At 53.6% G+C, this 15,029-nt stretch overlaps 6 protein-coding genes across 6 annotated transcripts; 2 read left to right on the top strand and 4 right to left on the bottom strand.

Moving 5' to 3' along the window:
* Nucleotides 1-514: 514 nt before the first annotated feature.
* PG985_012672 (nucleolar GTPase) lies at nt 515-2,733 on the bottom strand (the record flags this gene model as incomplete). The annotated part of the gene is made up of 4 exons (XM_066832438.1): nt 515-845; nt 901-1,463; nt 1,811-2,008; nt 2,056-2,733. The coding sequence occupies 4 exons, from the start codon at nt 2,731-2,733 to the stop codon at nt 515-517; spliced, it is 1,770 nt and encodes a 589-aa protein (XP_066680488.1).
* A 614-nt stretch (nt 2,734-3,347) lies between these two features.
* PG985_012671 (uncharacterized protein) lies at nt 3,348-4,316 on the top strand (the record flags this gene model as incomplete). The annotated part of the gene is made up of 1 exon (XM_066832437.1): nt 3,348-4,316. The coding sequence occupies one exon, from the start codon at nt 3,348-3,350 to the stop codon at nt 4,314-4,316; it is 969 nt and encodes a 322-aa protein (XP_066680487.1).
* Nucleotides 4,317-4,983: 667 nt separating this feature from the next.
* Nucleotides 4,984-8,460, bottom strand: PG985_012670 (ABC transporter; the record flags this gene model as incomplete). The annotated part of the gene is made up of 4 exons (XM_066832436.1): nt 4,984-7,655; nt 7,720-8,013; nt 8,080-8,192; nt 8,297-8,460. 4 exons carry the CDS (start codon nt 8,458-8,460, stop codon nt 4,984-4,986), a joined length of 3,243 nt encoding a protein of 1,080 aa, XP_066680486.1.
* A 1,488-nt stretch (nt 8,461-9,948) lies between these two features.
* On the bottom strand, nt 9,949-10,293 carry PG985_012669 (uncharacterized protein; the record flags this gene model as incomplete). Its single annotated transcript, XM_066832435.1, has 2 exons — nt 9,949-10,024; nt 10,100-10,293. The coding sequence occupies 2 exons, from the start codon at nt 10,291-10,293 to the stop codon at nt 9,949-9,951; spliced, it is 270 nt and encodes an 89-aa protein (XP_066680485.1).
* A 1,320-nt stretch (nt 10,294-11,613) lies between these two features.
* On the top strand, nt 11,614-12,561 carry PG985_012668 (uncharacterized protein; the record flags this gene model as incomplete). The annotated part of the gene is made up of 2 exons (XM_066832434.1): nt 11,614-12,075; nt 12,202-12,561. The coding sequence occupies 2 exons, from the start codon at nt 11,614-11,616 to the stop codon at nt 12,559-12,561; spliced, it is 822 nt and encodes a 273-aa protein (XP_066680484.1).
* Nucleotides 12,562-12,778: 217 nt separating this feature from the next.
* PG985_012667 (uncharacterized protein) lies at nt 12,779-14,707 on the bottom strand (the record flags this gene model as incomplete). The annotated part of the gene is made up of 3 exons (XM_066832433.1): nt 12,779-13,305; nt 13,359-14,516; nt 14,659-14,707. 3 exons carry the CDS (start codon nt 14,705-14,707, stop codon nt 12,779-12,781), a joined length of 1,734 nt encoding a protein of 577 aa, XP_066680483.1.
* Nucleotides 14,708-15,029: the final 322 nt, after the last annotated feature.

The following is a 15,029-nucleotide window of genomic DNA, read 5'->3' as shown; positions in this document are numbered from 1 at the left end:
GATTAACGTAGCAGACACACTTCGCATTACACCATCCGAAGCAGTAAGGTACGAAGAGCGATTTGCAGTAGTAAACATGTTCAATCCACGAGAAGGGGCTGTTGGTTCATTTGGTTTGTATTTATATCTCATTGCCTGGGGCGTCTTGCGTTCCCCTAAGAAGAACACAGGACTGCAACCGCCGGGGGCCTCAAAGCGCCACTGAGCTCACCAAGTCAACTGCGTATGGGGTACATTGATGGTAATGCTTGCCCTATCCGAGGCGGCTTGACTGCGGCGGCAGCAACATGACCTTCGTGCCTTCTGTAGGCAAGTTTCTGTTGCAAATCGTTGCGCGCACGCAGCTCCCATACTCGGCGCAGCGCATGGGCAGATGGCAAAGCGTGTCTCATCAACTCCAAAAACATGGGTTGTAGAGGCAGTTGCTGCCTAGATAGTCTGTCCAGAGGATTGCCACTTGATAGGCTCACTCCTTCCGTCGTCGTAACTCAAATCATCAAGGGGTATCATTTCTTCAAGCCGTGCTCTTCTTGCCAGCCTTGGCGACCTTCACCGCTGCCTTCTTGGCCTCCTCGATGGCCTCGTTGTCACTGTCGCTGTCGTCGTCGAAGCCTCCGAACGAGTCTTCGTCATCGTCCTTGGCTCCTGCAACAGCAACCTCGTTCTCATCCTCGTCGGGGCTATCACCATCATCGTCCACTGCTTCTGTAGCAGGAACAACTTCAGGCTCATACTTTCTCTTCTTGGGCATCTCGCCCAGTCTTCCTGTACGTCCTGCCTTGAGGTCGCCTTCCTCTTCCTCGATGAAAGGCGCGGGCGTGAACCAAGGTAGACGACCACGTGTGCTGGAATCTGGTTAGCATTGTTTGTGAAGAGAAACGAGGAATTGGTAAGACGTACAAATCGTTCAAGACCATCTTGGCGACACTGTCAAGATCAGGCTCTCCGCCCTTGAGCAAACGTCCAGATTTCCGTGCGATCAGCTCCAGGAATCTCGTGTAATCGTCGCCCCAGCCTTGGACTTGGTATGTCCTTTCGGCGTGATGTGGCTTGACGCGGTCCAGAACAGCACTGATGTACTGCTCCGGCTGCTCAACCTTCTCCAATCTCACCACACCACGAAGCAACAAGTCTTCGGGGGTATCGGTAGAACTGGGAGGAACAATACCGGGACAGTCGATCAAGTAGATGCGCTTCATCAGAGTGATGTACTGCCAGACCTTAGTCTCACCAGGGGTAGGAGAGACTTTGGCCACAGCCTTGGCCCGCAGAGTGTTGATCACACTGCTCTTGCCCACGGATGGGTATCCAACCAGGCCCACGGAGATCTGCTTGCGGTCACTGTGGAGAATGCTGAACTGGCGCAGCAGCTGGATCAACGAACCCTTACCGAAAGAGTTTGTGATGGAACTTCGGAAGGCAAGTGTCGGGTACTCCTTGCTTAATGCTTTCACCCATTGAGCCTATGCCTCATATTAGCATTTGTTGCAAAGTTGTTGTGTAAAAGAAAACAAAAATCTTGTTTGTAGAGATGTGCGTGCCATGTCTAAGAACACTGCTACAAGCCATCCAAAAGGACGGAGCAGGTTCAACTCAATGGCACAGAGCGATCTTCGCGGAGGAACTTCAAGACGAAGTTCAACCAACTTGCCATCCGAAGACGGCAAGCCTGAGTTCGAGATTTATTCTCCCAATGACGTAACGGGTCCCTACCACTGAGCAAAAAGAAATTTGCGGTAGACATCCTGACTTCAACGCATTGGGGTTCGGTCACGAGGGGCAACAAAAGAAGTAAAGGGGCAACACTTACGCAGACTTTGGTAGGGACCAGATCGACCTTGTTGAGCACGAAGATAAGATGCTTGTGAGGAGCCTCCTCCTTGATGTACTTCTCGACACTGCGGCACCGAGTTCCCATAGGGTCACGGGCGTCCAAGACGTGGAGAAGGACATCGGACGAGTCAATGACCTTGTACAACTCGTTCTGTAAACCGGTGTTGATTAGCGTCTGAAGAAAAGATAGTAACGTAGGACGTGGAGGTTGCTTGGACTTACCCAGATACGTTTGCTCTGTCCCTTGTCGAACACGGGCTCGCTGTTCATAGACACCTGGCCATGCTCCGAAGGACGGGCATCAGCACCGCCATCCTCGATCTCGTTGGACATCCCGCTGAGCAAGCGAGCCTGTTCCAAACGCTCTTGGTATGTGTCCATCGCCTTGTCGGCGCCTCCCGCCAGGTCCTCGATGGTGCTCGCGCCGATCTTGACGCGCTTCCGCGACGCCTTGGGCCCGAAGACCTCGGCGAAGGGGGACGTCTCGATGGTCATCTTGGCCTGGTGCTGCTTGAGCCCGTTGAGCTGGGAGCCGTCGTTGATGAGGGTCATGGGCAGCTTGTTGGTCTTAAGGAGCACCTGGTAGGGGTCCTTGGAGGACTGCTCGACGGCGTCGCGGAACGTCGCGAGCGAGTCCTGGGAGATGACACGGGTGTTGGTAAACCACTTGCGGTTCGGCTCGATGCGCGCGGTGGGGATGTCGCGGCTCTGGTGGACGGCGGCCTGGGTGATCTCACCGGCGGCGTTGCGCTGGGCCAGGCCGTGGGTGCGCACGTTGAGCTGCTTCACCCTCTTGGCCGAGCGGTAGAAGTTTTCGCCCTTGACCTTGAGGTTGCCGAAGCCATCGCCGGTCTTGCCCTGGCGTTCCCGCCGGCTCTGTTCTTTCTTGCCGGTACCCATGATGATTGATGTTCAAGAGTAACACGTCCTAAAGAAGGGAGTGATGTGGGAAAAAAGATTTGCAAGTCAAGGCGAGAAACAAGACCTCGAGACTCTGCAGCTTGTATAGTGAAGGAGTATGGAAAGATTTTGCGGCTCCTGGGCAATTGGGAAAATGGGAATGGGCAAATGTTCTGGAGCTGTCTGTCGGACCCCACCACTCGCCAGAACTTTTTGACCGCCTGGAATTTTATTCTGCCGCCCAGCCTCCGACCAGCCGACCTCTTCTGCATCAGAAAGAAAGAAAATCGAGCAATCAGCCACATCGGACCCCAATGCCAGGGGAGCCAGTGGACCCTTGCGGTGGATCTCAATTGAACCAATCAATCGACACATCTGGGCGCACGTAAGCCACAGCCAGATATCGATTTTCGGGTCATTAACTTTTTGCTGCCAGCAACTGATCCATCATCGGATTGGGAGGCCGAAGTTCAAGCTGTCGAATCTCCATCTTTAGGACCTGGACCCTCGACGTTCAGCCCGACGAAGAACAGAGGCAATTCCGCGAAGTCGTCCATCTACCCACCTCTTCGATCTGTGACCATTGTGGTCGCACCCCCGACACACCACACACAATGGCTCCCACAATGCAGAGGGCACTCTGCCGGGCAGCAGCGACCTCGACCGCCAGCAACAGCACCACCACCTTCCTCCTCACAACGGCCCGCCCCTTCAGCAGCGCCCCGACGAACCAAGCCGCCCAGCGGATACCCCCGGAGTCGCCCCTGTACATCAACGTGCCGACCCCGCCGCTGTCGCAAGCGGTCGAGGACCAGCGCCGCTCCCCGCTCTCGTACAAGGGCCACCTGCCGGTCCCGCGCCAGATCTTCAAGCAGCGCAAGGGCGAGCTGTCCAAGACCTCGCCCGAGTGGTTCCAAAAGTCCGCGCCCCAGCCCACCTCCGAGAAGGCCCTGGCCCCGACCAGCTCCGAGGGCGAGGCCTGGAAGCGGCGCATGGCCGCCGGCCGCCGCCGCAACATGCAAGAGGGCCTGACGGCGCTGTGGACGCGCACGCAGCGCACGACCGAGGGGCGCAAGGAGCAGTCCCGCAAGCACGACCTGGCGAACCGCGCCGCCATGAACGCGCCGCCGCACGAGTCGGACCGCCTGACCGCGCCGACCATCCCGGCCGTCGTGCTCGCGACGCAGGTCCCGCAGGACCCCCTTCGCTTCGAGCAGGCCCTCGAGTCCGCCGCCCGGACGCAGGCCGTCGTCGAGGCCAAGTCGCAGGCGCGCCGCGACGCCCTGCAGCAGCTCTACATGGCCGCGCGGTCCTTCATCGTGACCGAGGCCGACCTCGAGAAGGCCGTCGAGGAGCAGTTCCGCCCCGACTACTTCTCCAACAAGACCTCCCAGGGCTTCCCCGCCGCCAGCGTCTGGGACATTGACGGCGCGCCCCGCACCGTCTCCCAGATGATGGGCGAGGCCATCGGTACCAGCAACCGCGTGGTCAAGAGCGACACCAGCAACAAGACCGTTCAGCGCCACCGCAAGATCGCCGAGGAGCTCACGGGCGGCGCCATGGACGATGCAAGCACCGACTAAGCTGAATGTACAATGGACAAGAAGAATTCAAATATATAAAAATTTGTACAATTTTGGGTGCGAAAAGCAGCCAGTCGTCATTGCTCCCTGGAACCTTTCACTGTGCCATGCCATTGAGCACGATCATTTAGATTACGGGATATGACATCTGACAACTCGCCAGACGTTGTACGAGCGAAGCAATAGAATATGTATATTGACATAAAAGGGGGACCCTATCAAAGAGGCGGACGGGGCAGAGCGAAGCACGTACTGTATCATCACCGCAATAGCATATGGGTATGGCTGGTTTGTCGTACTCACCGTGCATTATACCTGTCTATAAACACCTGTACATAAAAGTAACAAAGAATATCGCCCGACTTGCCAATCTTATGTAAAATCCGTGGTGCATTGATTGGTCTATCTTAAACAGATCGACCGAGCCTATGAACATAGCAATCCCGTTGAACGCCAATCCCATGATAAGCAATCGCAATCTCAAGCCCGCATGACAGGCAGCGCTTTGCCGCCTTCTTCGTATACCTACAACCATGACAAACCTCTCCTGCGCTCTCCCACATCGATCTTCGTCCCCTGGCAAAAGACGAAAATGCCTCAGAAATGCAAATCTATCCTACAATTCCATCTTCTCTAAGTATCCCAACGTGATCACTGGTGTATCCGATCACCGCTTCTCAACGAGCAAAACGTGCATGGCAACATAGGCCAGGATGACGAAAACGCCAGCAAAGATGCCCAGGTTAATGACATCCCACCACAGGGCGGCGTTATTGAAACCGAAGCTGCTCAGAATGACAGCACCGGGGACCCGGATGTCCAAGCCGTACTTCTTGTCAACCAGATTAAGTTTCACTACCTCGTTGACGATCAGGCCCTCGAAGCCGTAGTGGAAGATGGACAGCGATTGCAGCCAGAGAGCCGAGGCGGGGATAGCATCGTGGTTGAGCAGCAGGCCGGCGAACAGCAAAGAGAAGAGCATGACCAGCGAACCAACCAAGTTGGCAACGCTGCCGTCTTTGCAAACGATGCCGATGAAGAGGCAGATTGCTGCCGCGGCCATGTTGAAGAGAACCAGGATCAGGAGGAAGGTAAAGAAGTGCTCTGCATCTGCCACAAGGCCAGTCATGGGGTATATGATGATACCCATCAAGATGGGAGGGATGATGCGCAGAGGAACAATGTCGAAGAGCACCTTGGCGGCGAAATACGTAATGGGCGAGTAGTATCCATTGGCTCTCTCACGGACGATCAGGAGGCGTTCTGACGCAAACACGTTCAGGCTGGTCAAGGTACTGAACCCGAAGAGTGCGAGGAGGAAGAAGAACAAGCCCAGACGGTTTTGGAAGCCAGGAATATCGTCAGTCAGGCCATAGAACAAGAAACCAGAGAGGACGGCAAGAAGGATGGCGACAGCGTAATGCATCAGCATCAGTAGCGGGTTCCGGTACAAGTTCTTCCACGTACGTCCCGACAGAATGACGAACTGTCTCAGGTAACTGGGACGAGCATAGCCTTTGCCGATAGCACTAATGAAGACATTAGGACCCTCAGGCGAGTATCCATTCTGGCCGTTGACATTTCGGGAGGTTTCAATTGCTTGATGGATCTCGTCGTGCGTGTTAGCCGCAATGTCGGATTCGAAATACGCTTGGAACAAGTTATCCAAATCTGTTTCCCCTGAGGCCGACGGTGGCAAGTCGTGAGCCTCTTCGACATAGATCTGAGGCGGTGGCTGTGTTCGGAGCTTATATGCACCAATATCTTCTTCCACATCGGATGATGCCGCAGTATCAGCGGTGTTCTTCCTGCGAGTATAGAGATCACGATCCTGCTTCTGCTTGACGGAATCTCTCCGCTTTGTCCTGGGACGGCTTGACGACGGGTCTGTAGAGATGCTATCGCCTGCAGTGCTATTCCCGGAGATACTGGCAATTGACTTGACGGCCGTAGTGCTGCTAGGTCCCACGCTGGCGTTGTCTGCGTTAAGCGTCCCATCATCGTAAGGTTCAGATGTACCGGCGTGCATAGTCAGATCCACAAGGTAGTCGGCAATGTTGAAACCGGGAGGGCACGAGTATCCGATGCTGTCGAAGTATTCTTGGCAGTGCGCGAACGATCCAGAGTACACAGTTTTTCCTTTGGCCAGGAGCATCAACCGGTCGAATAGGGCGACAATGTTGGAGCGAGGTTGATGAATAGTGAAGATGACTGTTCGCTTGTACGTCTTCGCCAGGGTGACGAGACATTCGACGACATTGTAGGCATTGTAAGCATCCAGGCCACTGGTCGGCTCATCGAGGAAAAGGATCGATGGGCTGGTAACGAGCTCACACGCGATTCCGACACGTCGCTTCTCACCGCCAGAAATACCGCGACCTTTGCCTTCTTCAGATCCGATCAGAGAGTCGCGGATATGATAGATGCCGAGTTGCTTCTCCACTTCCCATACCCTTTGCTCTTTCGCGGGGCGACCCATTCCAGCTGGTAGTCGAAGCAGAGCCGAGGTCAAGATAGTTTCGTGCACCGTAAGCGTGGGGAGCATGGTGTCCTCTTGGTCGACGAAGCCAATGACGTTCTTGTAGTCCGCGTCCGGTACCTTCTCTCCATTGACGTAAAAGTCTCCGTTGACCTCGCCGCGCTTGTTCTTGCGAGCCAGTATGTCGAGGAATGTAGTCTTTCCGGCTCCTGACGCGCCCATAATGGCCATGATCTCTCCGGGATGAGCCATACCTTGTACGTTGTCAAGAATACGCTTTCCATTCAGGTCGTACGTCACGTTTTCGAAGTATAGCGATGCTGGCTTATGGTCGGCCATAAGCTTCATGGCTTCGTCGTCGGAGTCGTCCAGAGAGATTTGGCCATACTTGAAGGACCGGCGAGATAGATACCACACCAAAAAGATAACAGCCACCAAGAAAAGCGAGCATCCTGCGATGACGCCGGCAATGAGAGGCGTGTTAATTTTCTTGATGGGACGTTCGTAGCCAGGAACCTCGGTTACATGTAAACATTCGCCAGACCGGCAAGTGAGCTCGATACTGGGGTCTCCGAATACGGCGTAGGAGAGCCTATCCAGAGCCGGCTCCTTGAACTTGCACATGTTTTCGCCGTTCTTCTTTTGCTCGCAGGAGAAACTGGCTGGACCCTCGATTTCTTCCTTCAGCATGTCCGTCAGGTCGATGGAACCTTGCTGTCCGCAAAGCATGCGCCCAGGGACGCAAGCACACTCTGCTGTTTTGCATTGATAGTATGTGCTGTTCTTTCCTTCGTTAAGGTCGGCGTGGGCTTCGCAGTCGGTGAGGTGGCAGTAGAACGATTCGACCTGGTCGATCCAGACTATTCAAACAATAATCAGCAAAAGCATTGCAAAGTCGAAGGACGAGTGAGGATTTCCACGTACACTGGAAATCGCAAAAGCCGTCTTCTTTCTCACAGGAGAAAGTCGCTTGCGGGATTTTCCCTTCGAGCATACTAAGGATCTTAGCATTGGTAATGTCGCACATCTGGTAGTTCTGCTTGACGACGTCGCCGGTTTGGTAGCAAACACCTCCGCCATCGTCGGTCTCCATGAGCGCGTTGCAGGCCTTGTTCTCGGTACAGATGTTGCAGTTGATGCCGGTCCAGCCCTCGTCGCATTCGCAGGTGTCGCCTTGTCGCATCGGTCGGTCTTTGCCTCGGGCAAGGGAGCCGCAAGCTGCAAGTTTCAAACGTTAGTCGTCGCGATGGGCAAGGGCAAAGGTGTCTCCTCGATAGAACATACTGGGCTCAATGCAATCATCGCCTCCAAAACCCGGGGGGCAATCGCATTTTCCGTTATATTCCTTGCAGGGGGCGTATTGGCCGCAGGTGTAGGCGGGTAAGAGGCAGTTGAAGCTATAGATTACGAGTCAACGATCAGCTTGCGCCACTCTAGGTTGGAAAGGCTACAGGAGAGAAAGCTTGATTCCAAAGGTTGCATCCGATGGAGTGGCACTCACCAAGGAGGGCAATCGCCAGATCGATCACCCATCAGCGCAAGCTGTGCTCGCATCATATCGACCTGCGTATAGTTTGTCTGGGCCGAGACGAGAGATGGTGCGATAGCGGACGATAACAGGAAGCCCAGCGCCAGCGCCGTCTTCAGTATGCCCGTCGGCGACATGCTGGCCATCACCATGACACTGCTTCGGCTTGGTTTGGTAGCTCCAGGATGATAAGGCAGAAGATGTGAGATGCGAAATTGGATGTTGAGAAGTTGAAAGTGTTGTTGTTGTCCTGGAACGAGCGTTGAGGTATTATGGATACCGCTGGTCTGAGCTACTGTTTGCTGCTGCTATTGCTGCTATTGCTGCTACTGCTGCTGTCTGGTTGTTGCTGGTGCACGACACAATGCAGCTGGCAAGGTGCCTGCGACTCTGATCGACTGCAAGTTTCAGATGCAATCGTCGGGTGCAGTATTTACATAAATCATAAACGAGGTTGTAGGAAGGTTTGGGGGAGATCTGGGATTCTGGGGTCTCGAAGAGACAATGTCAAGAATAACCTTCCTTCCCCACGGGATGCAGCCGAGATCCAAACATTGAACACTTGAGGCGACTAAAACTGGCCGATGACACTGGCTTTGGTTCCCTCTTACCTGTCTTGGTTGGCGGGCCACGCTAGGCCGGAGCAGCGTGCTCGGGTACCTTGGGAGCTTGGCAGGCAACCGTGGGCGATAACCAGATAGGCACTCTGCCCACTAAAGATAACCTTAGAGCTGACGCCTCCAGCCTGTGCTTTGCCAGCATCTTCCACGGGCTATCAATCGACTCTACAGTATGAGCCTACTTCTTTTCGGTTTTTGTTGCCTCCTTTATCCAATCCATCATAGAAGTATATCTCTTTGAAAAGACAATGATTAACTCAATGATATACTACCGATATACATATTGGTTGACAGAACTTGACCAGGAGTGATCGATGATGGATGGATTTACTGGTGGATGCCGAAGTCTGGAGGAGGGTCAGGTGGCTGAATCCGGTTGCGATAGGATATGTGGAGGGTGGGTGGTGCCAAAAGTCGCCTGCTGTGTCTTCCAGTGCAGGTTGTGGCTATGTAACCTCACACATGCAGGCAGACAAGAGTGGGACGGATGGCAATTGATGCGGGACAAACTGGGGGTGGAGTCAGTCTGCAAGACGCACAGAACTCGCTTTCGGCTGGTTGTGCCAGCTTCTGGCCCTCCAGGTCTGCAAGCGTGTGACGCGCGCCTGCGCCTGTCCAAATGGGTTTCACGTTGCAGTGCGTATCGCAGTGTACTTCATCTTAGTAGCGGATGCAGCTATCCGTCGTATATACACGTAAGATCATTTCAATTGACTACGCGTACACGATATGATCCTGGAGAACTTGGAAGTTGTTTCTGATCATGGGGTATAGTTTGTTGATGGATAATCTGAAGGTATGTATGTACAAAAGAATCAGGAGGACTGTATCTTGTCCCTGTAACTAACAAATATCATTAGATGTGTGACCAGCTCCCCCAATGCTGATCAGCAGCAAATGAACGCCTAATCGGTACCTGGATGCATCCTCCATTTATCGAAGGACACACCTCGCCAGGCACCTATGCAAGTATCTTGTCTCTCTCTATTCCAACCAGAACTCCTTTTAGTGGATGTGTCCGTCCAGGGCCCATTGGCAAGCCCAGGGCCATCCCAGAATACAGGTCATGCCCGTGGCGTAGCTGTTTCCAGCGTGTCAGCAATTGTGTGGTAGGCATAGGAAGCCAAGAAGAGGGGAAAGGGGGCTCGAAACTTACATGCCAAAGGTCTGCGCGCGCTTCGCAAACATCTTTCCCCAGTCGGCCTTTTGCGACTTGACGCCCATTGATGGCCGGAAGAGTCCCTGCAACTCCTGTCCGATACTGGAGTGTGCTTGGCGCAGAGGTCGCGCTGTGGAGAAGAGACGCTTCGCGGCGACTTGTCGGGCAGCTCGAGGGAATGCAGCAGACATTATGGTGAATGTGTTGGGTGTTGGGTTTATGTGTATGTGTGTTTGTCTATTGGGTGTATAAGATGGAGTGGAATGCCGTTTCTCTGTATCGTACAGAAGAGTGGTGATGAGACAAAAATCTGAGGTGAGAGTGTATGAAGTATATGCTTCTATGTCTGTGAGAACTGTGGTCTGTATTCATCACGATATCTACTGCGTCGCCGGCCTTCTTATATACAGGTTCTGCCATTCTGATTTCGTTGGAAGCCGGCTCACATGGACAAATGGACGTAGCAAATTTGCAGTCTGGGCCCGAGCCTGGCTGCAAGTGATGCATGCCCACCGTGGATTACTCAATCCGGGGAATGAAAAGTGAGGCCATGCGATGAAACCTCATGCGATTGCAATCCCAAAAGAGCAAACAGAGTGGGTGTCCCCGGAAGGAATTCGTAGTCTCGCAGTCACTAGATCGTGTTGGAGCGCGTTGGCTCAGCCTTGCTGGCTGCTGCGCTGGAACTCAGGTCATTGGTAGGTCCCGACGCTGCGGCACTGCACCGGAGATCGAAGGCAACCGTGGAGGAGGGCGGAATGGTGGTGAGGTTCTGACAGTTGGTTTGGGTTGCTTTTGGCAGCATTAGTGGGGCTCGCAGCACTCTTTTCAGCGCGGTGGGCTGATTGTAGTGTGATCGGTAGGGCCCGACCGGGGTCCCGACCTGTCCCGTCAATAGGCTCCCCGGGTCAATGCGGAAAGGGGGGGAAATAGTTCTTCGACGATCCAATCCATCGGGAACTCCTCTCGGGGTACATGTCGTCGCATGGTCCGACTTTGACCCAATCTGCCCCCGTGACTCCCGTCGTCACATTATGAGGGGAAATGAATACTGGGGAGGTAACAGTTATGCACTTATGCGTTCGAGATCACAAATGCTTGACCTGTCCTGTTGTCGTCGTGAACGTCATGCAAGCCCGCCCAGCCCTGTATCAGGTAAGCCTGCGACTCAAGCAGAGCTATCCCACGCTATCGCTGGCGCCTCGGACGAAACGGCAACTCTCTTCTTAAGCTATACCGCCCAAGATGTCGCGAAGAATCAATTTTGGAGTTCGAGGCCCCAAGACTAGATGGACCTTGCAGCCAGTCTAGACTGATCGGGCACTCGAACAAAGTTCGATGACGGCCACTTGTCGTCACGATGTTGGAGCAGCGACTCACGATGCCCCCAAACAGCATCGTCGCACGCGATACAAATACGTAGGGGTTTCTTTCGCGAACAAGCTTATCATGACTTCCTTCGTCCACAGAAGACCTGGGAAATTGTTGAAACCAGTACTAACGCCGTCAAGATGTTTCGAACGATTGCTGCTCCCACTCGCACCGTGACGTCGCAGCTCGCGCGCCATGCTCATTCAGCACCGCCGGCGATGATACCTGCCAGACTTTACAGCGGCCGGATCCTCTCGAACGGAATGATCTCGAGCCGAGTCCCGAAGCCGCCGCGTGCCAGTGAGCAGCGCGAACCCGTCGGGAAGCACTGGCCTGAGGAGCCCGATGACTTCCTCGACCACCACGGCCCCTGGACCAAGATCAGCGAGGCCGTCAAGAACGATCACCGACAGCTCGAGGCTTACTACGTACGCATGACCAAGTCGGACGACCAGGCGTATCAAGAGGAGTATCAGAATGCTTTCATATGGAAGCTGAGTCGCCACTCCATTGCGGAAGAGATTGTTCTCTACCCCAACCTGGAGCGCTGCGTCGAGAAGGGAAACTACATGGCGTCGCAAGATCGCCATGAACACTACAAGGTAAGGAAGGGGGACGGAGAAGAACTGAGCTTCTCCGCGATGTCGGCGACAGGAGTGAACTGAATCGCACAATGGTAACGGCCGCGCTTGGTATGGAGATGATGCTGACAGAGGCACCCGCGACAGCTTAAGCGCGAGCTCAAGAGGTTCCAGAAGCTACGTCCCAGCAGCCCCGAGTTCATGCCGACGCTCGAACGCCTCTGGCAGGAGCTGAAGACCCATATGCAAGAGGAGGAGGCCCACGACCTCGTCAAGCTCGAGGAGGCCATCACCGAAAGCAAGTCCAAGGCCATCGCCGACAGCTTCGAGTACTGGAAGGACGCGAGCCCAACCCGAAGCCACCCGTGGGTGCCCAACACGCCGCCGTGGGAGACGGTCGTGGGCTCCATCGTCGCGCCCTGGGACAGGATGATGGATAAGTGGCGGAAGTGGCCTCCAGCCGAGGACATTAGCGGGCAGCCGGGCGCCCGGTCTCCACCCATGTGAGCGGAGACATAGTGGTCTACATGTAACATTCATCCAGTAGCATTCGCGAGTGCATCGTATGTCGGATCTATGTATCATTGCTTCCCAATTATGGGACATCTGTCTGTAACTATGCTCTGCATCATTGCCGCCGTCCATATTCATCAATCGTAGGAATCATCCCATCGTTGACATGGACCATACGACAGCAAACTGTGATATCCACTGAAGCTCTCGATCATCCTGTAAGTTTCCCAGTCTCTTTTTTCACGGGCTCTCTGGTGATGACTTGAGCATAGACGAGAACCATTGGTTTCTCCTTGTAGCCCACACCATCTGAGTTGCCGCGTTTGATGAAAGCAGGCGTGCTGACCAAATCAACAATTCCAAGACCAGGAGAAGAGTCGTCGACCGTCTTCATTGATGTCGGCATGAATTGGAACCCATATAATGTATCGACGTAACGACCATTGCTCATGCGTACCGCATAGTCAACCCTTGCAGCCGCCATCAACTTCGCCAAGTCGACTGCTGCGTCGATGATGCGTAGGAAATGGGGCACGTGTACCTCAAGGCCGTGCATATTGGCGAAAAGATCGAAGAACTCGGCCAACTCCTTAGCAAACTGAGTTCTGTTCTCGGTAGGCTTGGGATCGGTTCCAAAGTAGTGCCCGTTCCGGCCGCATAACAGCTGCAAACTTTCGGCCATGCCGGCACGCATGTAGTGATATATCTGCAGTTGCTGTTCAGAATGATTTTCGGAACCTATGTTTGTATTAGTATGTTTGATATAGTTGAAAGGTGAATGAAGAGCTTACTAAGGCTGCTTTTATGGAACTCGGGCAGATCATTTCCCATTTGCGGACTCCAAATCACAAGCGGATGCTTAAGAATCTTATCGATAATCTTTGTCCATATGGCAGCCTTCATAAAGTACTGCTTGCGCTTTCCATTCTTCAGGTATTTCTTGGTCCAGTTAGTAGTCAGTCTGTCGAAGAGGGCCTTCTGATCATTTTTTGTAGGGGCTTTGTGTGGGTCGCCTCGAAAGTACGTGTTCACCGAGGAATTGATAGAGCTGCTAAGAGTCAGAAATTTCTTCCGAATCATGTCGTCGTCGACAATGGTGGCCGAAAACCAGCCAAGCGATGCTTGTTGCTTCGGGCCCGACAGCTCAGAGTCAGATATGTGCGATCCTTGCGGCGTGGCGGTTTCCATCATTTCAATAGTATTGTCCTTCTCTTCGATGGTGGCATGCTGCTCTTCGATGGTGGCATCCTGTTCCTTGATGGTGGCATCCTGTTCCTTGATGGTGGCATTCTGTTCCTGGATGGTGGCATCCTGCTCCTTGGTTTTGGCATCTAGCCCCTTGATGGTGGCGCTCTGCTCTTCGATAGTGGTTTTGAGTTTCTCGATAAGCTCTTTGGTCCCATTGAGACCACTAGAGTGAGACATGGGAAAACGAAGATTAGCCTCGTCCGACTGCATACCTGCCTGGTTGATAGAGTTGGGTATGACAGGGTTGAGAGCAGTCATGGCGCTATTGCCGGGAAGAACAGGTGCCATCTGACGTATCATCGACTCCAAAATTGTGGTCGTCTCCTCTGCGGAGAGGCTTCTCAGATTTCCAAGGGCGGTTTGGACACCCCATGTCAACCCCTGCTGATTCAACTGTAAAGTACCGTGGTTGTTGTCGAGAATGCTGTTTAGCATAGAGTGTCGATTGGCGGTAGAGTCGAAGTCAGGCATGACGGTATCATGGATGCCCATAGAGGGCATGGTGGCGAAGTCATTCTCGGGCGTGGACTCAGTGTGACTTGAGTCGCCATGCTCGACCTTTATCTGTTTTGCAATGGGCTCCCGTAGGTTGCCATCTCCAATAGCGGAAGCAGGTCTCTTCGGGGTATCCATGCCCGACACTGTGCCTGTAGGGTGATTGGCAAGAGGCGCTGGGCCAGTAGGCGGAAGATCACGACTGGCTGCTTCACAAAAAGAAAAGTCAGTATTCTGTAACGATTATGAGAATGGATATGGTCTGCATTGGACCCCGAAGTAGCAAATAATCTTGTGATGAAGAAAACGGGATGGAGGAGAATAGGGCAGCAAAGAGAGAGTACCTACCGTCGTAATCGAAGTACTCGGTGAAGTAATCCGATTGGCCAGGTGCCATGGTAACTGCAAGTCCAGGAAAAGAATGCCCTGGTCAAGAAGCTGCTTGTACTTCTGGGTGGTAATGGTTATGAACTCGGGAAGAAGTTGTGAAAAAAACGGGGAGGTACTAGGGGATTTGGGAACAGCCGTCGGGCTATTGGTTCAGGTACAAGTGATTAGAACAAATGTATGAGTGATTGTTCTGGCAATCATGCCCTGCTCACTTCCTGTTCAATTTGCTTCAATGTTAAGAGAGCAAGAGATAGGGAGGGGACCTCACAATGGTACCAGTGAAACCACAAGGGAAAGAGCCTGAAGAGCCCCGGATTGTACAATGCGTA

This window comes from Apiospora marii (assembly GCF_038362585.1).
Source record: "Apiospora marii strain CBS 49790 chromosome Unknown utg000009l_segment0_segment0, whole genome shotgun sequence".
NCBI lineage: Eukaryota > Fungi > Ascomycota > Sordariomycetes > Amphisphaeriales > Apiosporaceae > Apiospora > Apiospora marii.
The sequence above is the reverse complement of the archived record's forward strand: the minus strand, read 5'-3'. Positions and strand labels throughout refer to the sequence as shown.